Source organism: Centropristis striata, chromosome 22, assembly GCF_030273125.1.
Source record: "Centropristis striata isolate RG_2023a ecotype Rhode Island chromosome 22, C.striata_1.0, whole genome shotgun sequence".
Lineage (NCBI taxonomy): Eukaryota > Metazoa > Chordata > Actinopteri > Perciformes > Serranidae > Centropristis > Centropristis striata.
Genome location: NC_081538.1, coordinates 6,691,119 through 6,714,748, shown reverse-complemented (window position 1 = coordinate 6,714,748; position 23,630 = coordinate 6,691,119). Strand labels below are relative to the sequence as shown.

Genomic DNA, 23,630 nt, shown 5'->3' with positions numbered 1-23,630 from the left:
CGGCCTCAACAGTGACAGTTTTTAAATAGCATGGTGTGTCTTGTCTGAGCTCTGACAGTGAAGCATTGTCACATTCACTTCAGAGCTCTGTTCTGTGTTGAGCTGCTTCTCCTATGTCAGCAGTCTGCGGATGAAATGACGGGAGTGCATGCGAATGTGCCTCTGGGCTTCACATGAAGTGCATGCGCTTGCATGATCGATGTGTGTGTGTGTGTGTGTGTAAGCATGTTCTTGTTCGAGTCTCCATCAATCCATAAATTGTGAGTGGATTTGTGTGTGCTTTGCCGTAGTTCTTTCACTAGATGTGTGTAAGTCGTGTTTGTGCACACATCTCAGTCTGTAATCTCATGTCGGCCTGAATGTTCTAGCTTTGCTGTGTATGTTTTTTTGCGCCGTCTGTGAATGCTGCATGAAGGTGTATAAACAGTTTCAGACCTGTGAAAGCACATGATGTCTTTCCATTAGCACTTTATTAGCATCAGTAAAGGAAGCAGGTCAGAGATCAGTCATTTAGCCTATAGTTAAACTGCTTAGTCATCTCATATACTTGACTTAACAAACAATAAAATTGCAAATTAATAAGCTCCTTATGGTTCAAGTGATAACATATGTATGCAAGGGTGATGAGCAGAAAGCAAGTCTAAGAGTTTCGACTCTTTTGCTACCTGACATTTCGCTTAAGAGTGTGCTTCAGAAAATATCAATAAAAAGCTTTGGGCATTTCTCCAGTCTGCATGCACTAACACACATTTTTTTTATACATATGATTTTTTTTCTTCTTCTTTTTTTCATCAAGGACCTTTTTCTATTATTCCAGCAGTGTGATGGCGAAACACAAGTGAAAGAAGGAAAAAAGATAATAATGAAAGGGTTGTATGAAAGCATCAGAGTATAACAATGGCGCAGTTAGAGGCCTGACGTTGCTGCAAAAACATTGACATTTACCAAGGAACGCTTGAGGGGACACAAGACATAATGGGTTTGACAAAAAGCCCCAACTACTCAGGTGGACTGTGGATGTGACACTGTTACGTGACCATCTGGAGCTAAAATCGCCTCTCAACTGCTCTTTCTTCTCTTCTTTTTCCATCACACCTCCAATCTGTCCCTTCTCTTCCATTCTCCCTTTACATTCTCACTCTTTTTCTCATTTTCATTGTCCTCCACACCATCTTTGCATCACCTTCCCATCTTCCACCCTTGTCATAATCACGCAGCTTCATCAACTAAGACGACATATGTCAGCTACAGCAATCATGCCATTTGAAGGGACCACAGAGGACGAAGAAAGGGATTGGACAAGAGGGGGGAGGGGGGCTTGTCTTGGGGCAGCGCCAAGAAAAAGAAGGAGCGGTCGTTCTTAGCCGACTAGCCGAAGAACCGGTGGACACATGTGAGCGCCCAATGGAATCCAAGCATGAGACATTTTGTATTGTTCCGCATCAAACCACAGAGTGGTGGGACCACATAAACAGCCAGTCAGTGTGCCTGCTTTCCCGCTGCTCACAGCTCATTGGTCCTACCATGAACTTACCTGTTTTAAAAAAAGAGACAACATGAAAAAAGTGACATACCATAGGACACTGTGGTGGACAGAGTAACTATTAAAATCAACACACGAAAAAAAAAAATCATAAAAATGAAAAGAAAAAGAAAAAAAACTTTCAGAAACCATGTAGACATAATATCTAAAAGGGCAAATGGGGGGCTGGGAAAGAGATTTAACAGATAACATTTTAAAAGATATTTAAAAAGAGAAATGTAAGAGAAAATCTATGAGACTCAAACATGTTTGTTGTTATTCTCTACTTGTAAGTATTTTTGTGGTTGTGACGATTTTTTCATTCTTGTCTCACCGTTGTCTGATGGATCGCCCTTGCATAATGAGATGAGTGTGTTTCCTCCCGCTGTCTTGGCTAACCGGGTTGTAGCCTTGGGTTGTGAACCTGTAAAATGCCATGGTTGAAGCATGCCAGTTTTTATACAAAAAGGAGATTTATTTATAATAAAGGAATGTTTTGCAAATGTGTAGATTTGTGGTCGTTTGTACGTTTGTAGTTTTGAGGGTGACGTATTACATTTTTCAAGTTCTGTCTTATATGAGCAGATAAATGGATGGATGACAAATTATGTCAAATGTCCAAATGTCAGCATTTGTTCACGTAGAGACCGTGTATATGGATGGATGATGGGTTTCCACTTCCTACCATTGTACAAAAATTAAGCAAAAAGCAAATATCCCAGATACGGGGGCTGCCATCTTGTGCATTTGGAGCCAGTTTAAAACTAAAGGCCCCACCCACAAATCTACCTGACCAATCACAAGAAACTTACAGTTAACCATCTAATTCAAACCAAAGTTATAAAAATGGAAAACATCCATGTCCTATCTGCTAACATGGAGGAGGCGGGGCTTATGACCTATACTGCAACTAGCCACCACCAGGCCACTAGGCCTTTATTTTTTTAACAACTATTTAATAAACTTACATGTTTGATTAGACAGACTAAAGACTGGAGTATGTTTATGAAGTTTTTGATGTGCTTAACCAGAAAAAAAGAGCATTTGAAGAGTCAGAACTGTTGTTTGTTTTTGTTTTGTTTACCGCAGTGTGTTAATTTGGCGAGGTCAGAGCAAAGTAATATTAAATCACCAAGGCCCCACCCATAAATCTACCCAACCAATCACGAGCAAATTACAGTCAATCATCTACTTCAAACCAAACTCATAAAAATGAACACATCTTTGCTGCTAATATTAAGGAGGCGGGTTTATGACCTATACTGCAGCCAGCCACCAGGGGGTGTTTGATATGTTTTGGCTTAATTTTTGGGGAGCTGTCACACTGTCCAACCCCTGACATACAGTCTATGTTTTACATACAAATTATTACAGCATCATGTGTATTTATATATATAATTGATTAGCGAGGATGCCTACAGCAGATTACTTTATTTCTCATTCTTTTCCCCTAATTTTTTAGAGTAACAATCCAATTTTTTGATCCAGACTGAAATTTCTCAGCAACTATTGGATGGCTTGCAATGGAAATGTATACAGACATTTATATTCCCCAGAGGATGAATCCAAATGACTCAGGTGATCCCATGACTTTTCTTTCACTGTCACCATGTTGTCGACATTTTCCATTGTAACATTTTGTACACACATTCACGGTTGCCAAAGGATGAGTCCTAATGACTTTGGTCCACTGAGATTTCCTCCAGGGCCACCAAGATGTTGACATTTATGTTTTAGAGAAAAACGGCTCGGCGGCTGATAGATTTTCTTCGAATTTGGTAGAGATATCCATGTCCCTCTCAGGATAAATTGTAATAAGATTGGTGATCCCCTGACTTTTAATCTGGTGTGTCAGTCTTTTAATTTGTTCAATAATATAGGTATGACAATATGACTCATCCATCAGCCTCAGCTGTACTTTGTCTTTAGTGCTTTAGTGAATGTTAGCATGCTCTGACAGAACGTTCTTTTGATTCTTTCATAAATCCCATAATTTAGCAAATCCCTTGGTTATATCTAGGAAAAAATATCTCTATTCAAGTTTGATTTGCGCACAGTTTGTTCTTCTGTCTTTTTTTTTCATTTAATGCTCTTCTGCGTTCCTCCTCGACTCCCTCAACAGCGTAGCGATCTCCCCACAGACGAGATGGTGATGGGAGAAATCTGCCAGAAAGAAGGCCTTAGAGGGAGAGAGTGACAGTGAATGAGAGAGAAACGAGAGAGATATTATTAGAGCAAAGTGGACAGAATTCCCCTCTCTGTACACCTGCAACAACCCACCAGATGTCCAACCTTCAAAAATACATGAGAGCTAAGAAAGAAACAGTCAACTGCATCAGTGAATCCATTTTTGTTGGAGAGGAACAATCAATAGTGCTAAAGGCAAAGTGAAAGGACAAATCACACCATTTACGCGAGGGTGGTGTGGCCAATACATAGGTGCCAGAGGAAAAGGTGCAAAATGATGTGAGTTTCTTCTTCTGAATTTGTGTTCTTCTACTTTTTGCAATGTGAATGAAAATGCTGACCTGTAGACACACTGGTAAACAAAAATTGTAGAGAAAAAGCCTTTTTCCATAAACATAAAATCACAGCTACATTTTTGCAGCGGGCCTTGTGTGTTTTTTAAACAGCCAATTCCCCAATGCCCTTAAGCAAAACACTAAACTCCTACCTGCTTATTTACTGGTAGCTGCTCAGGAAAGATTTGAAGCGTGTATCTTGACCCTCAGCACCCTGGAGCCTCAGGGAACTTGTTCACAAGCCAAATATAAACTTTTACAGACATGTTGCCAATGAACAGTTGTAGTTCTTGTGTGTACACAGGACAAAAACATGCATATACACACTCACAGAGCAGGAGTGCAGGGTATTCATACCTTTTTTTTTTTTTTTTTACTGTCAAGTGTGTATAATTAGTCGAGCTGAGAACAACTTTTGTTTTAAGGTTTGAATGACTTCAATATAAAAGCATAAACTCCGGCTATTGGACAGGTTTTATCTCCATTTATTTTGATGTCTAGAAATGTAAATTTGTACTAAAGAAATTTCGCAAACTTGTCAGAACAGAAAGCCAAATAAATTAGCAGCTAGACTCCTTTACTATTGCCAGTAGATAAGTTTGCTTTCTTGTATGTTTTCTGGTGGGTCACGTTCAATGTCAGAAATGTGCAGAAATAACAGATTTCAATGGCAGGTCCATATATTTTTGTCCTCTTAATGTTTTGATATTATTCTGTAGTGTTCCTCATATATTCAAATACGGACATTCACATTTTGGTCGATGTATGTATGTTTCAGCATCAAAATGCTACATTGCCAAGCCCTTCTAAAAACGTTTTCCCTTGTGACCTGACTCGAGTTTCTGTATCACAATGTTGATAGATACAGAATAAATCAGATCGAGGCATCTTTTAACCACCAACTACTTAATTCTGGCAGTGAAAATGACTGTTTTTGTCAAAGGAGTCGTGGCTGTGAAGTGATCGATCTGACTTCTGTTGACGGTGGCTGCAGCAAGATGGATTTTGTTAACTTAAACAAAAGAAAGAGTTTTAATTGAACTATTTGCCCTTTAATGGGGAACTGAAGGCATTATTAATATTTTCTTCAAAGCCATCAGACTCAATTGACAAAAGCACAATTTTACATTGCAAGAGTCGTCGGTGTGGTTCAGACGGCAATCTCCGTGCCTGAGCATGGAGGCCAACCAGGAAGTGCCTTAAGCCTGCAATCCACCGACAATTCCAGTAGGGGGTGCTAAATTTGGCTGCAAAAAAAATCTGCCCATTAATTTCAGTACAAAATTTGAAAACTCCTCACTTGATTTATTACCTCAGAAATTTTTTTCAGGACAACACTATGGTCTCAATCGCTAATAAAAAATAATCTTCAAGACAATTTGATGTCAATAGTTCTAATAATGGCCTCATTTAGAAGAAAATAGAAGATAAAGAATCGTATGATTTGGGGCGTGGCTACCTTTGATTGACAGGTCACTGACAAGGCGAGCCGTCACCAGGAGAGAAGCAGAGCAATGCGTATCCACGGCAACGTGTCAATAAAGTTATATATAATGTTATATTGATAGAAAAGAGGACGTTTACCGATTTGGTCTCATAACTTTGACCCTTTCACACTGTATTTTCACTTAATGACAGTTTATTTGAACGTTTTGTTCAGCGTTTGGTTGGACTAACAGACACTCCAAGGAGTTGCTGTTCATTTTTCTGAGGTAAGAAAGATACATTTTGTTTTTGTTTTTTTGCTAGCCAAAACTAACATCCCAGTTAATGCTCCAGTTAATGCTCACATGAATTAGCAGCAGCTTCTCTCAGTTGGGTTGTCAGGTTGCCGGTGTAGAGAGGCGTGTAGTCAGTGATCAGATCCCTCTCGCTCCTCCACAGTCCAATTATGGTCTGCTCCGCGTATCGGAAACAAGATGGCGACGCAAGATGGCGACGAGTATAACGCTGAACTCGAGGCTTCCAACGGGCAGTCCACAAACCAATGGGTGACGTCACGGTGACTACGTCCATTATTTATATAAAGTCCATGGTGTGGTTACAACCACCTTGTTCGGTTAATTTGTTTGTGTTATTGTGTGACTCGGGACCTGAACTAACGTGTCCTCACAGCAGTATATTCTGAGTTGTGCTTTCCAAACTCAACACAACTGTATCTCAGACATTTCTAGCTTTCATAGCTTACTGTGGTAAACCGTGTCACTACTTTTTGCTAAGAATGAGGGGTAGAAAAAAATGCATGGAGGACAGCAAAAATGTTACTGTGGCTTCTTCTTTTTTACGTCTTTTATTTATTCAGTCTGCTTGGATGGACTCAGCAAAAGCCAGATGCTAGTGGGTGTGATTCTCCAGTGGGAAAGGGGGTTTGGTAACCTGGTATAAAAGAATCACTTATGCTCCTGCATTTTAAAAACTGCAGCATTATTTTTTTGTTATCATTCCAGCAACACCCTTGTTTTCTTGAGCATAGAGAGTCTCTTGCACTTGCTCACCTCTCCATACTTTCTGGAGTTTTCACATCAAATGTCACTTAGGGAATTGCAAATCCCCGTCTGATGCAGATGTCTGTAACTTGAGTTTTCTATCATGCAGTTGATTCTTGTAAACAAAGGTCGGATTAGCTGTTTGACAAATGCGATGAAATGGATAACTGTCGAGGGATCTGGTGCTTCTTCCTTCGACACTTGTTTGTCGTCACGCATGTAAATCCGCCCGAGTGTCATCCAGTGTTTCCGGAAAGAGGGCAGATGGTGGATGTTTTGACCTCATTGTCACTTCAGTTGGTGAGTGATACAGCTGGTCCTTGTACAGGATGGATTTGATGTGATTAATTAGCAGGGAATCAGCCTGACAAAGTGACAGAGCACAGGTGTAAAGGACTGATAATAAACCAACCATAGCCCATAAAAAAGGGAATCTTATTATTATATAAGAAAAAGACATTTTTTAAGGGTCTATAATAGATTTTTTTTGTAGGCTGCAGTACAATAGAAGTTAATACCTTACGTGACAACTTTGACAATGGAGCCTGAAGAAGGTGCTGACCAATATGACATTGCCAGGGCTCTTCTGTATGAAATCTCATATGATTACATTTCATTTTAAGGAGCCACTGAAGTATATACCCATCATTTTAAAAACACCCACTTTGACATGCAAATAATCTTATTTCTATGCAAATTTTGGACTCCACGTAATTCAGAATTCTGCTGGGTATTTTAGGTCAGCTTGTGTCAGGTGTCTGCGCACATCCCCCCCCCCCCGAGCCCAAACTCAGCTGTGCAGCACAGCTCGCCGCGGGTGTAAGACAACACACACAGCACCCAGTCTGTGTGTGGACTGTGCCGGAAAGAAGCAGGTTGATTGACGTCATGGCTTTACTCTACGACTATCTACAGCAGGGGTCCCCAAACTTTTTTCGGTGGGGGCCACATCAACTTTTCTTTCTGTGATGGGGGGCCGGGGTCAGTCTATAACAGGAAATGATATGGGCCAAAGTGACCACCAGTGTAATTGTGTAAATATAACGATCATTTGTTGGCCTTGGTACCACCTATTGGTTTGCAAAAAAGTAATAAAAAGTCTTCATGTTTATTTGAAGTACCACAGATATTCCTTTTATTTTGTAGAAAATGAAACACAAGCTGATGCCAGTTAACAATGAGGTGATGTGATTTTGTAACAGGTACAGGTGAAAATAGATTCTGCATACAGAATCTATTTTCCGTTTCCACATTTTGTTGACCGACTCTCTTCCGTTAGCTTGCCTTGCTCGCGAAAACTTGACGCTTACGGCTTGGCATCATGTAGATCGGAATATACCATTGTGTGAGGGGGTGAAAATTAGCTATTACTGTAAATAATTCACAACTAAGGTCAATTTTAATAAGAACGCCTACCTTAATCATTACATGTGGATATTTTATAAATAAATATATAATAAATGCAATTTTAAAAAAACAGGCCATGTTTAGAGGGATTGTTTGGGATAGTTAAGTGGGCCACTCCAATTGCTTTGGCGGGCCGGAAGTGGCCCGCAGGCCGTAGTTTGGGGACCCCTGATCTACAGCATGTGTATGAAAATGAGATTTTGAATGGTAACAAGTTTTAAGCGATTCATGATCATTTAAAATAAAAATGTCTGCACTTGTACATACAGATAGAGACAGAGACATGCTACACGTTATGAGCCACATTTGAAGAGTCATCCATGAGGTCATCATTATAATATAACATAATATGTTAATATAGTTATGATATAATAATTTCTAGAATGACATTTTGATTCCATTAATTTCAAAGTTTGGTTACTTGATTTTTAGGGAACAGTCAAATTTAAGGTAATTTAGGTTTTATATTTCAAGTGGGGTTGCATGACATCTATCAGGGTGATAAATTATTGGCTGATAATGGGATATTCATATTATTATGTATTATTCTGATAATGAAATGGTAGCCAATAAACAGAGCTGATTATAACATGACTACAATTTGTAAAACATGTTCTGAAAGCATTCCTAGAGGAAAAAATCTACAAGTTTAAACACAGCAAATTTAAAAAGAGTACAGTAGTAAGTCTATAAAAGCCTTTGTTTTTTTAATTTACTATTTTATATTTTATATTATTTTTTGATTTGCTTTACTAGAAAAAAACAACATTCAAAGAGTCAGAACTGTTTTTGATGTGTTGACAAAAGTCTTGTCAGGACAGAGCTATGGAATATTAAATCATCCATCATTACTCACAACATTTTAGCCTTTCTTTCCCTCAGGTGGAGAAAAAAAACAACATCGTTATTCGGCCATGAGAAGCAGGTAATTATCAGCTATCGGTATCGGGTGAAAAAAATCAATGCACCCTCCCAAATTAACCTCAACACCAATTTTAGTTTGAAGCATGCTATTAAAATAGACTTTAAAAAAACATATACTTTTTTGAATCACAAAATAAAACAATCTTAATTTCACAATTAATCAAGTATGCTTTCATAACTGATCCCAGGTCAACCCACATTCGAGACACTGGAACACAAAGGAAAGAAACTGTGGCCTTTCCTTCCATTGACCTTAGCCGTAAGTAATAGGCTTTTTAACGGTGACCTGATTAGCCATTGTTCCGCTGGGATCTTGTTAGGTAAAAGAGCACCTAATGACCTTTTTTCTTTAGAGACAGCAATGCCTCACTGCACAAGCTGTAAATGCTAGACATCGGACTTAACAACCTGGAGGGAGAAAACAAAAAACTGCTGCTGTTTTTTGCAAATCATTAAAATACATGTCTATATTTTTTCAGTACAGTCTGTTCTGTTATAATGTTAAGACACTATATGCTCTTTTTGACTGCAAAGCTCTCCGTAGGCAGACTGCAGGATGCGCTTTCCAACAGAGGCAATAATCCACGTTGTCTCCAGCCCACTAATTCAATTACCAATCTCAGACTGCAGCCAGTGTGGCCAATGGAAGAGAAAACAGTGGGTGGCTGAAGAAAACTGCTCTCTTTGCAAAATCACACCTCTTCCCACTTAAATACGTGTGTTTAACTATGAGTGTGTGCTGTAGGAACAAAAACAGATGGTTCAGTTCATGAGATACGTGTCTGTTTGGAAGGAGAATTCGATGCTGCTGTCACTGTCACTGTTGTATCCGGACCAGATGTCAAAGTGAGTCAGAGGGTCCCGGTCTGGGTCGTATCCATCAAGCATCTCAGAGTCACTACTAGGAATTTCCCCAGGACTGAAACACTTTAATACTGCCATATAATTTGAGATCTTCATTAAGGTTTTTGCTGGCAGTCTCAGCAAGCAGTAGTCTCCTTTGAGGTTGATTGACATTACCATTTTATGGCCCTCAGACCCGTTAAATGAAATTAATGATGACATCTTGTAGTATTTCCTTAGCAGTTGTGGGAATTAATCAGTATAATTAAAAGACAGACGGGCTGATCGAGCCATACTCTTATGCCATAAAACTAAATGAAGCACTGAAAGTTGCAAACTTTACCTAAACTGACAAAAAAGCAAAAACAAATGAATTATATTTTACCTTACATGGCTTGCAGCAGTTAAATCTTGTGCTTATTTCAACTAGATCCAAAATAAATTTTATAATACTTTAGCCGGCTCTTCCAAATCAGAAATCAATCAAACTTTTCTTCCTGTGTCAAAGAGTTTGTTTGGGTTTTTTTTTTTTGAGGGAGAGTTTTTTTCCCGATCAGATGCGTGAGTCAAAAGAGAGAAGATGTATGCTGTACACATTGTACATCTCTGAGGCAAATTTATGATTTAATTTCATTTAATTAATCACATTTCATTTTTGGCAGGTACCATAACAAATTTTAATTTGAAATTGACCATTTGTCAATCCCTTAGTTATGCATGCACATATACACATGAACAGTGGCTCAGTTTGTTCTCTAAATTAACAGTAGTTTTTGGAACAATGAGTCCTTGATTTCAGACAGAAGAAGACAAAAGAAGGCTTCTCATTTCTAGCTGTGACCCCCCCAATTTTGTCAGCTGAAATGACAGCTGTAACAAGCAGATGTAATTGTTTAACACTAGCTAGCTAGCTAATTAAGCAAACATCAGCTCCATGAGTTGGATTAAAACGCCGTCTCTCACGTCTTTTTAATGATTTTCATCCGCCTCACTGTAAACAGAATGTTTTATTTATGCTCTTGATGGTTACATGCAGTTCCACAAGTAACACCAAAACACTGCATGCAAATCCAGTGATCCATGAAGAAGAAATGTAAGGGAAGACACAGAAACAACCTTAAACAACAATTCCATTAAAGTTTCCACCGTACTTAGATAGACACTATTTTAATAATTAATTTAATTAAAAACAAAGAGACTTCGTGTTTCGCATGCAGCTTCATCATATTCACACCATCAGGTGAGTCTTTAAATTATCAGGTGCTTGTTATTAGACGTTACAAGCAACGCAATAATGGGTAAATATTACATTTCAATTTACATAAGATAAGGAGATACAACAAATGCAACAGGGGATCAGTAAATAAAGAATGCATAGATTTAAATATGATATCAATATGAATACTGTCATGATGAAATATAGGATAAGATAGGATATTCATTTATTTATCCTGCTCTGGGGAAATTTAGTTGCCACAGCAACTAAGTACAGATGCACAGATATGGAAAAAAGAATAAAGAATATAAAAAATAAGACATATACATACGTTCTATACACATTATATGCATACATTTCTGCTATTTCGCATTTATTATTAATATATATTTTTGTTTGTTTTCCTGAAGTATTTTGGATTTTAGAGATATTGCACACTGGAGAAAATATATTTTACCTTGTTAAATAGGTTTAATAGGTTGTTGCATGTAGTGGAATGAACATCAACAAATAGATGTATTTAAATATATGCAGATATATACAAAGTATGGTATAATACATGGAAAATGTGTATCAAAAACTAGTAGAAAGTTGAAAAATACATTAAAGAGGGTAGAACAAAACATAATGTGTTACAAAAGTATGAAGTGTGCACATAAAATATACCTGTCTTATAAGAGATGGGAAGGAAAGGGAGTTGTTTTGTCTACTGTCTCATTTAAACAGAGACATGAGACATTACCTGAGACAATAGACTTAAGTCCCGCCCTAATGTGCTGTGATTGGCCGTCTACACCAGGCTGACCTGATCATTGGTCTTTCAGCACTACTTTGCATGTTCAAAACCTGTTTATAACACTTTTTGGAGATTGGTTAAAGACTTATTTGCATTTATGATTTGGTCCGGCAATGTCAGGATAGTTTAACAGTGCTACAGCACATGTGGAGAAATCCCGAGCTGTTATTAAGTTAAGTTATTATGATTGGAAGAATGTTTATTTGGTTAGCAAACATCAATTAAAAAGTATTTTATTTGTTTGTGAACTCATCCCAGCCTGTTTTTTTCATTCCTTCCTGCCATCTATTCTTCTACAAACTTTATAGAAATATTTCCAGACAGTGTGCATTCATAAAAACATTTATGAGGGAAGCTGAAGTTATGACTTCCCCAACACATTTTTTGCGACGGAACAACAGAACTTGTGAGTCCACAAGATGACCTGTCGCCGGGTTTAAACAAAGTTGAAATGACTTTCCTCTCCTCTCTTCAGACGCTCTATAATAGAATTGTGTTGCTCCATGCAAATGTACTGTATAACTGTCCTCCATATCCTAAACCTTGAACAGATAACCATGTAATCTGGAGTTTAGAGGAAGATTGTTTTTGTATTGAATTTATTCATTTATTCAAATATCATTTTTACTCAATTTGGCCCGAGGGGGAAGTGTTTTTCATTTTATTTTATTTTTGTTTTGTTTTCATCTTTATCTTATGCGATTTACTGGCACACGAGAATCAAAAATAGTTTTTCCCAGGGAATGACAATTATTTTTTTTATTTCTATTTTCTATTTAGAATCATGAGATGTGGGGGAAGAAGTTTAATTTTAAAGCTGCCAGGTTCTTCTCCTGCAAATGCAAACTTTCTCCCCAGTACTCAAAAACTCTCTGGCATCACAGTTGAATACACACACACACACACACACACACAAGTATTTCCAGACATTGTATACTCATCTAACCCTGAATATTTGAGGGTTTAACACTGGCTTGTTCGCAAATACAGAATCTAAATTAAACAGACATGGATGGATATGCGTTGCTGGTTATTTGGAGCAATGACGTTTGACTTTCTTTCAAAGTATCACAAACCCTCTCTATTATATTTTTAGTGCCCCATCATTTCACAGTTCCTAATTTTCGTAGGTCGTCTTTTGGGACAAGTAAATGCATCAATACCCCCGTGGCAGTGTGTGTGTGTGTCTGTGTGTGTGTGTGTGTGTGCACTCTCAGTCATTCCTATCTGTGCGAATGTGTGCACAATTGTTTCTGTCAGTCCTCTGTGCATGTGTGTGTGCTTGTATAAACATACCCCGGTGAGGAGATGGGACACCTGGGAGAGACGCCAGCCACAGAAATGTCTCACCTGTCAATCAAGCGCTTCCCACACTGTCGTGCCGAGGAGGAGAATGAGGAGGAGGTGGAGGAGGAGGAGGAGGTGGAAGAGAAAATCTGAAACGCTTCCATCCCCTTAATGAGGAAGGCCTCCGTTTGGGAGTTAAGAGTGCTTAAGGAACGGAACAGTGATTTGAGAGGGAAAACAAAGAAAGAAAAACAGTGAAAAACAGCCTGTTTCTCTGTGTTTAAGGCTTCTCAGGCAGCGTGCAAAACCTCCCAGCCGAGACTTTATCGTAATTAGCTCTGTCAGATGGCCTGTGCCAGGGGAAGCTATTACCTTAAATAGACTCACCAGTGATACGGATCCTGGTTCTTACAGATGTTTGCATGCCTGTTGAAGATACAGCTGGCTGCCGCTGGTGTGGGCACTTTTCCAGTTTTGTGAGTGTGATTACTGATGCAGAATTAAAACAGATAAATTAGAGGTGAAACAAAGAAAGAAACAATGTGTTGAACACAGCGCTTACATTGATACATATTATAAAGAAACTGGTTTAGAAGTGAAAAAAGAACTACAGAAACCCTTTGGATCTATTATATATGGATTTCTATTAACCTCAGTTAATTACAAAGAAGTTTACAATACTGACTGGGGATTCTTAAATTTTGCGGTCAACAAAAATTATGGCTTCCTACACTCGCCGCTCCCTTCACCGGTGCAGGTGAAGCACACTCTGATTTAACCCACCTGTGAGCTGTCAACTACGGTGCTCACATGGCCCGAAACCATGGCAACAGGACAAACAAATTAAACACAAAATAATCAATCAATAAAGCAATATATGGCTCCTACACAAAGAAAGAAACAATGTGTTGAACACAGCACTTACATTGATACATATTATAAAGAAACTGGTTTAGAAGTGAAAAAAGAACTACAGAAACCCTTTGGATCTATTATATATTTCTACACCTCATGGATTTCTATTAACCTCAGTTAATTACAAAGAAGTTTACAATACTGACTGGGGATTCTTACAGAAATCTCTTTAAGTCTCAGTCGCTCAGCATGCACAAAAACACAACAGCGAATAGTTTTAAAGTTCTTCTCTGGATTGGTTTGCTTACTCCGAGTGAAATAAGGTGATTTGAATATGCTGTTAGTGTGTGTGTGACTGTCAAGAGTAGGTGTGCGTTTGTGTGTCCTGTCCCCGCAGGAACACATGGCGTTCCACACTGTTTTTCTGCAACATTAACAAGTGCAACACAAATAAAATGATTCAGGTTTGCCAGCTTTGGGACCTGACTCACAGGATGTGACACATCCAAGTGGCTCTAACAGCCAGCAGTGTTGTTTTCCTCACGGAGAAGTCAGGCCACAGTTAAGCTGTTTGCTTCATTTGCAGATGTCTGCCAATTCTATGGAGTTTATTTTACTGTCTTTATTCAAGAGCAGGATTTTCAGTTTGAGAGAAGGATTACTCCATTTTGCGATCAGGTTGTTTTACTGCTCTCTCTCAAACCTCTTCTCTTGCACGCAAAATATCTCTTCTCACACTCACATTTTCTCTCCTCGAGCTCAAAACTGTGTGTTTGCACTCAAAACTTGCTGCTCGCACACATTTTCTTTGCTCTCACTTGAACTCTTCTCGTCGGATTCAAATGGTTTCCGTGCGCTCTCAAAACTTGTGTTCTATCACTAAATTCACAGCCAATAGGGTGCTCGGTATGGTTCCGACCAATCACAGTGGAGCTGCCCTCTTGCAGGAGCATTCGCTTCATTTCACAGCGCGTTCACCTGGTTCATTCAATTCTGCCATACAGTGATTTCTTGAGTTTTTTCTCTTTCATTTACAACCTTTGAGATAAATTAACAGTCAATAAAAACACCCGTTGTGTCCTCTTCTGTCTGCTGTAGAAGAGGTTCGGGAGCAGGATTACAGTCATGGAAAAAATGATTATACCATTGTTTTCTTTAATTTCTTGTTCATTTTATTGCCTGCTTCAACTAAAGGTACATTTGTTTGGACTACCAACAAAAATAGCTCAGTTTAATTTAATTTAAGAGCTGATTTCTAGCCATTTTTCATGGTTTTCTTGATAATAACCAAAATCACAATCCTACTCTTGAATAAATATAGTAAATAAAATCCATACAATTTATACTTTAAGAAATGCAAGTCGTGTTCAGTAGTTCTCCACATGTATTTGACCTGTACAAGCATTGCTGATTCATTTGCCTGGGTGTTTTTTATTGTTTTTTTCTTTACTTATATTATCATTACCTGACCTAAAAATGTAATTGATTTTAAGTGAGAGTATCATATAAGTCAAATATTTTACATAAGTCATGTGTAACACTAGTCATCTAATTAATTGCTTGATAATATATTCAGTTATTTATGTATTGGGAAGGTCTTTCAGTATGCAAGTGCAGTACATATTGCAAAAAAAAAATCAGTAATGCAATACAGAGAAAAGGGAAAACAAGAGGGTAAAATAATAACAATAAATAAATAATACAATAATAATGATAATTACACATTTAAAAATAATCTTGTTTGTTATGGCATACTTGCTACTGAGGCTCCCTATCCACTGTACCTGGAAGTTAGGATTTGCCTGTTCACAGGTGATAGTAAGTCCTTTATGTATTGAATAAAAGCTAGTAAAAGACGTTTTTTTGTTGGAGAACCACAAAATCGTACATTCTACAACAACAGGTGCAACAGGTTTTCAGTTTGAGCTTTGCTCTTTGTTACCTTTCTCTCCAAAACACCATCTGCTGACAGCACACAGGTTAGAGACACCTCTTGATCTCCCCTTTTTTTATATTCATGTGGTGATGTTCATAAATAAAGAATGCTGAGAGCCTTATTCATATGCAGAGCCAAATTAAGGCCAACTTTAGCTTCATGTGACAGGAATGTGCAGGTGGAGCTTGATCACTGAAAGAAATATTTTCAACAAAGAAAAGAAAGCATTTGCCCCAAACCTTACATGTTTGAACACCAAGGTTATAATAGTTTTGGATTTTTCATTAGTTTTAGTTTTAATTTCGTTGTGAATGTTTGTTTTCAAATTCAGTTAGTTTTAGTTCATTTTAAGAGATTTTTTTTTTGAAAATGCTTAGTTGTAGTTTAGTTTTTTATTAGTTTTAGTGTTAATTTTAGTTTTTTTGTAATGGGCTATGTGTTGGGTGCGAGATTCAAAGTGGTCATAATAAATGTTGTCTTTATTTCCTTTGGTTTATCCAGCTCAGCCCCAATAAGGTTATTAACTGTTTTGAATTTTGGTTGGAATGTAGACATCCAAATCTCAGTAAACATATTCACCATGTGTTGCATGTTCAAATAGAAACACTGAATTATGAATGAAAAAAGTTGACAAAAACGAAAACTAAGGACATTTCCACGATAATTTTAGTTAGTTTTAGTTAGTTTTGTAACCACGCAATACAGTTTCAGTTAGTTATTGTTTTTTTAAAAACTCTTGTTTTTATTTCAGTTAACGAAAATGTTTTTTCAATTCTAGTTTTCGTTATTTTAGTTAGTTTTCGTTAACTAAAATAACCTTGGTGAACACTGCAACATAATATGTCACATGCATGTGAGCTCCCAGTCAAAACCCCACCTGATGATGTGCTATCTTGTAAAGAAAGCTAAAACCTGCATGCGACTAATAGAGGAGCAGGAGATAACACTCTAATCCCATGCCCTTCTCTTCTGGTATCATAACAGGACATCTGTCGCTGAGGGGCAGATTATCTACACAACTCAAAGGTCACATGTTGACAAGATTATGAGGTGCAGGGGTGACGGGTCTGTGGCTAACACCTATAGAAGCAGCTGCCGAGTTGACTTACAGCTGTTAATAGCTACTGTGCTGCCTGCGTGGTGTTAGCATCTGGCATATGGCTCGGTAGAAGAAGATAGCTACTCTAAATCTTGTGAAGAGAAGCAGAGGGAACTGTAATTTTAGGAGGCACAGGGGGAGGAAAGGCAGAGGAGGGTGTTGAGAAAAGGCAGATAACTGTACAGAGAAAGGCAGGATTAAGGATGTATACTAAAACCATACATATGTTACTTCGACATCCCTCAGTTTATAGCCGTCTGCATGCTTAATGCTCCCTGAAAGAGGACCGGAATGAGGTGATGGCAGAGAGAGAGAAAGGAGAAGAGAACTCCTCCTGGTTTTATAGCTAAACCTGCTCTCTGCTTAGAGTTTGCTACATGTGGTTAACATCTGCTGTAGCATGTGGCTGGATAAATATTAGCTGGCAAGCTAGGCTGTGAAAAAAGGAAGAGTACAGGAGGAGCAGGTGCTCTAAAAGGCCCGTTCTGTATCAGACATCAACACACGGTTTCTGTTCACATGCAGCTTTTGTGCAGATCTAATTTAGTTGGATTATTTTTACACCTTTGAAACGTCAAGTACACATGTTGGAAAAGGTTCTCTTATCTGCAAAAAACACACATGACTCTCACAGGTAGTATTTAAAGTCTATAGTAGCCGTATTGGGCCTTTTCACAAAGATTCAGTCAAATTCGGTTCCAAATTTTCCTGTAAAAAGTGTATCACGATTCATGTGATTTACAAGATGTAGCCTGTCAAATTATTTGTCTTAGTTAGTGAGTAGTGTTGTGTACACACAGGAAGACATTTGCTTTAAAAAATCTAGGGAGTATACTGTAAATAGGTTGACTTTACTTAAAAAAAATCAGGAATCAGGAAAACGATTGCTTCAAAAATTTCCAAGTAAAGTAGATCATTCATTTTAAGTTGTTAAAGCTGAAAAGAACACCATGCACTGGACATACACTTTACAAACACAACAAATGTGCACGATTTGCACTTTGGGATAAAGCAACATAAGAACGAGACAGGTCTCCCCTCAAAAGTATCAATATTAGGCGTTTGTACATGCAGCAAAGTGCGACTCACATTTACGTGTTCGACTGTCATCTGCCGACATTTTGCTGACGTAGTAGTAGTGATTGACATCAATGTGGAGGCGAGGTGGATAAATAAACGACGGACTTTCACCCAGGAGAAAGGGGTTTGTGTCCTGTGTGAAAACAAAAGTAAAAAACATTTTAAATAACTTCCGTTGTTGATGTGACTTCCTATGGCGTCATATTTGAGTCAAAAGTCGCGCAAGCGATAACACATCTGCACGCGCATTTATTTCGTGTCACGTGCGCAGATTTCAACTGAAAAGGCACCCACGTGGAGGGCTGGAAAATGACCAATCATAAGAGGCCCGGGGTCAGCCTTGGCCCCGCCCCCAATGTGTCAAAAGTCCTCGCTCCGCGCGAGCAGAGCTCCACCACGACCAGAGCTCCACCGCGAGCGACCCAATGTGTCAAAACTCCGTGCGAGCAGAGCTCCACCGCGAGCGAGCACGGGGGAGAATCTGCTTCACTCGGTTGCTGAATATGTGCGCGAAAATGAAAAAAGTGCCACGATTTATTTATTTCGTGACACGAAATAAATGCGCGTGCAGATGCTCGCGCGACTTTTGACTCAAATATGACGCCATAACTTCCATGGCTCAGGTCACCGTCGTAACTTCACTTCCGGCATTTACATGTATTTATTTACTGTTTAAACTGTCTTTTATAATGCTATACCAGGAAGTTTTTTGCCCAAACCTACGTTTTGTAGCCTAAATTCACATAAACTACAACCTTTTTTACAAACCGTACTTGTATGTATATTGACGTGTGTGCTATTTTTAGAACGCTCAGCGGTACCGTGGGCCTTGAAACGCTCATTTTGACAAATGCTCATAAGAGTCGTTATGGGTGGTATTGACAGAGAGTCTATTCTGTCTGTTAGGTTGGAGATCTTGTTGTTATAATTTCTGTCAAGTTTCTCCTGATTTTGCAGATGTTTTTTCCCCACTTAAAGCTGATTACTAAAAAATCTCTCCTCACCAGAAAGGTGTCTTAACTGGGTTTAATTTAATAGAGTCAACAAAGTAAGGAGACATTAGTTAAATCACACTTTTCTAAGAGTTCAATTCAATTTTACAGTGTTCCATTGATTTCAGCTCCAGGAGTGTAGTGAAGGGCTGTAAAGTGCCTGTTGTGCCTGTCTGATCTCTTTGGACAATCATGCTGTTTTTAAGACTTGGAACATTCTCTCTGACACTTTTATTCTTCAAAATTTGAGATCACTTGTGTTGTGCTGTTACAAAATGTCTTTAAATGAACACCGACCAGCATGAATCTAAAAACAATTCAGGTACAGTAAGAAAACCGCTGCACTGAAGTCAACAAAAGCAATGACTGCTTTCAACTGTGTATGACGTACAGTTATATTGAGGAATCAGGATATCTCAACTTATTTGTAAGGCAAGGCAAGGCAAGTTTATTTGTATAGCACAATTCAACACAAGGTAATTCAAAGTGCTTTACATACACATTAAAACAGCAGGACACAATTAAAAACAGTAAAAACAGTCAATTAAAACAGGGAAATAGAAATAAAAATACAAATAAGATAAAATAAGATACAGCGGGATAAAAAAGAGATAAAATAATAAAAAGCACAAGTCAAACATTGTGTAGTTAAAAAGTAAGTAGAGTAGAGCAGATAAGTGTTAAAGTTAAGAGTATGCTGCAGTAAACAATAATGTTTTAGTCCTGATTTTAAAAAAATATCACAAAAGTAACAGATTACAGGGTCTGAAGACTAAAAAACTAAAAAAAAGTTAAGAGTAGATAACGGCTATGGGCGTCATATGCTGGGTTGACTAATTTCTCTTCATAGAAGCTATAAATAGCTGTGTCTTACTAACACCTTACATCTGCTGTTTAATACTGACAAGCAGCTGAAATCAGTTTCCCTCTGATCCAGATGTGCTCGTTACTTTTCTGTTGAAAAGAACTGATGACGGAGAGCATAAGGAGAAGGCACTGAGGGTAAGGAACTTCCTAAAAATATGACTGATTTTTTGACAATTGTGTCTGCGGACTTCATGTCTCAATGAGACAATCTGAAAAAAACCTTTCTCCACCATTTGCCTGACAATAGGAATTAATTTCAAATCACGCATACGTCTCCCTGATGAACGTAATTGCTTTTCAGGCTGCGCTTTGCCAGAGAGAGCCTTGACAGTGGAAATGAAGCTGACACACAATCTTGTCCTCCATTGTACTTGGGAGTGCAATACACACAAGGTTTAGTCAGTGATTTGTCACAGGCCTTGTCTCCGAACAATGGGTGACTTTGCTGTTGTTACTGGTGCTGACCTGAACTTTCTCACTTTGGTTCTGAAGGATTGAGCAGCAGAGGAGACGGAAAGAATTAGCCTAGGGTGTCAGATTTTGACATGGAAAAGATAGTGTCAAATTTAATATTAGCAGGATTTTGTAGAAATACTCTGAGGCAGTTTGTTTAGGCAAGGTTGAGCTTTTATTACTTTTTTGATAGATAGTCAAACATATCATCCAGCACTGGTGTGATGGAAGGTTCTTCCACGCTGTAGCAATGTTAAACAATCTGAGAAACATGTTACTTCCACTGATCCCCTTGCCACTTTCATGTCCCCTTGAGTATAGATTGAAATAAGTCCTCAGACCAATTGTCATATTTTATTTTATTTTATTTTTTAACTTTATTACCTTTATGCACATTTACAGACAATTAACATCAAAACAAATCAAAACATCTTGAGATTGGGTCTCATCTCACACAAATGGCACTGGGTATTACACATATTTTATCTGGTTCTGTATTCCAAAAAATAATAATAATAATAATAAATAAATAAATACATTTAAAAAAGGGCTAATTTAGATAATAATAGTGTATAAGAGTCTTAAGCAATGTAGTCTGTAACTGGGGCACACCTTCTCATAAAAGCAGGTACTTTTAGCTGTAATTGGGCAGTCATATATTCCATCATGTAGACATGTTTTCAATTGTCATATTTTAACCTGCAAAATTAATGGGATTTCCAATATCCTCAGCATAAATAACATGACATAATCTCCTGTGAATATTTTGCATTGAAACGTCAACAACATAGAATTTGTGACTATTTGTTCAACAAAAGATTGAAAAGATTTGTGCAGGCCGAGCACCACCAGCGTCTGGCAGTCTGTCTGGGGTAAGTCTAAGTTGCCTCAGCTACTCTAAGCTGTTCTGTTGAGTTTCCTTTTAGCAAGATAATCAGAATGAATTTGAGTCAGCTCTGTTAAGCTGTTACACAATGTATATTTCAAGGGCTTTTATGGTGAAAGGTAAGTGGATCTGATATGTCCTGCCTTTGTGACTCATGAGAAAAACAACAGTTCGAAAAAATGTCCCCGGTGTGTAAAGGCCTTTAGATATTATTCACTAAAATTACAGAGGCTTGTTGGCTGATGCTAGAAATCAATAGTTATTGTCAGGAAAGGTGGGATAAAGTGGTCTTTGATCAATGAGAAATTAAATCGTGCTCATTTTCATTGGAGACTGTTAATCCATGATCTGCAAGCTGTTTCAAAGGCTTTTTCCACCCGGCCAACCGTAAAATTCTTGGGGAAACCAGGGATTCTGTTGGGCATAGAACTGGTCCACATGAAAGACACAGAATATTAACACAAACCTGCAGCTTTATTGCAAAAATGTCAAACTCCACAACGACTGAGCACTTGTTTAGGTTTAAATTTCCTATGCACAGAGTGTAAAAGATAAGATTTACAGTAATAATGTCCAATAAAACTGCTTCCCAACTCATCTCACCTACGAGCCAACACAAGTGGGCTGAATGAGGAAGCGAGTGACTGACTTAAATGCGTTTGCTGCGTGTGGTGGAATGAGGTAGAATATTAAACCAACTTGTCTTTATGATGGGATGTCTATTGTACGGCAGAAAATGGATTTAGCAAGCCAGAAAAGGAGAAAGAGAGTGGAGGGAGAGAAAGAAAGTGATGAGGGTAGAGAAAATTAATTTAAAGTATATGTAAGTGCAAACATTTTACTTTTCAGTTGCTTCTTTGTTTCTCTCTTATATTTTCTCTCACTTACTGTAGCAGAACTGTTTATTAAAGCAGAAGTTTATGTTCACTTATAGTGTATAATCCAAAGGGGAAGCCTCACTGTGAGTTCTGAGACAGGTGAGTGATTTCATAATTTCAAGAAATTAGATGTGACTAATTTAGTTCAAAGCACCATAAATACTTAAGAAGACTGTGAAACGAAAGGAAAGTACATTTTTTTAATAGGAGTGTTATGATACATTGATATAGATGATATATCAATTAATCTGTGAGTGATCCAGCTGCATTATTGCAATGCCCAAACATCGATGCATGTTGCCATCATTAATATACACTTTTATTTCAACAATCTCCCAGTTTTCTTTTGAGAACTAACCTGAGCAGACAGATAGATCCTTTCTTGGTTTCTCTATCTATCTATCTATCTATCTATCTATCTATCTATCTATCTATCTATCTATCTATCTATCTATCTATCTATCTATCTATCTATCTATCTATCTATCTATCTATCTATCTATCTATCTATCCATGCATCCATCCATCCATCCATCCATTCATCTATCCATCTATCCATCATCCATCATCCATCCATCCATCTATTCATCTATTCATCTATCCATCCATCCATCCATCTATTCATCTATCCATCTATCCATCCATCCATCCATCTATTCATCCATTCATCCATTCATCCATCCATCTATCCATCTATCCATCCATCCATCCATCCATCCATTCATCCATTCATCCATTCATCTATCCATCTATCCGTCCATCCATCCATCCATCCATCCATCCATCCATCCATCCATCCATCCATCCATCCATCATCCATCCATCCATCCATCCATCCATCCATCCATCCATCCATCCATCCATCCATCCATCCATCCATCCGAAATAAACAAGTCGTACCATGGCAGACTTTGTGATATCAGCAAACATTCTATTGTGTATCCAAGTTCAACATTGATTGACTGACTAAAATATGACAAGAAAGAAGGAAAAACCTACTCTACCTGAGGGAGTTCCAACAAGGATTTAACATGCTCCCAGCTTGGTATTTTGTCACTCATGAGTGTACTTTGAAAGAAAGGAAAGGATCAGTTCAGCCGACCAAGATTCCTGCAAAAAAGAAAGAAAAAAAAACATTCAAACAAAAATCCCCACGCAAGTCTAGATCAGGGTGAAACCCTACTGAGTGTAAAACATCTGTCTCAGCTTGTGGTTTGGATCCTGGAGGAAGGATGGCTCACGCTGTACAGTTAGAGATTTGTTGCCATTGTGTCTGACAATGACTGAGACATCAGAATAAAAGCACAATGGCTATCATTCTGAGACTTTTATCAGAGAAGCAAAATAGACCTAAAATACAATTGTATCGAAAATAATTCTGAGATGTAAAACTAATTATTTTAACAGGCCTTATTAAAACCAGTATGTACAGTTTTGATATGTTTTTTATATTTTTTGTCATCATGTAGAGGGCATCATGTCACATTTTTCAATTACCAACTCTGTGTTTCTATAATATTTCAACAACATTATTATCTATTTTATCTCAGCAAAAGATCTGCAAATGGTCTTAGAATTCAC

The 23,630-nt window shown here is 38.0% G+C and overlaps 2 protein-coding genes across 2 annotated transcripts in view; one reads left to right on the top strand and one right to left on the bottom strand.

The window, feature by feature from the left end:
• Nucleotides 1–2,031, top strand: part of grm8a (glutamate receptor, metabotropic 8a) — a 306,788-nt gene extending 304,757 nt beyond the window's left edge. The window contains exon 14 of the mRNA XM_059325537.1: nucleotides 1,218–2,031. Coding sequence (XP_059181520.1) covers nucleotides 1,218–1,230 — 13 coding nt within the window. The 3' untranslated portion in view covers nucleotides 1,231–2,031. The remainder of the gene's footprint in view (nucleotides 1–1,217) is intronic.
• A 7,592-nt stretch (nucleotides 2,032–9,623) lies between these two features.
• The window catches only part of LOC131961090 (uncharacterized), a 44,379-nt gene continuing 30,372 nt past the window's right edge, over nucleotides 9,624–23,630 (bottom strand). The window contains exons 6-8 of the mRNA XM_059326362.1: nucleotides 13,391–13,492; nucleotides 13,067–13,207; nucleotides 9,624–9,762 (exon numbers count right to left, since the gene is read on the bottom strand). Coding sequence (XP_059182345.1) covers nucleotides 9,624–9,762; nucleotides 13,067–13,207; nucleotides 13,391–13,492 — 382 coding nt within the window. The remainder of the gene's footprint in view (nucleotides 9,763–13,066; nucleotides 13,208–13,390; nucleotides 13,493–23,630) is intronic.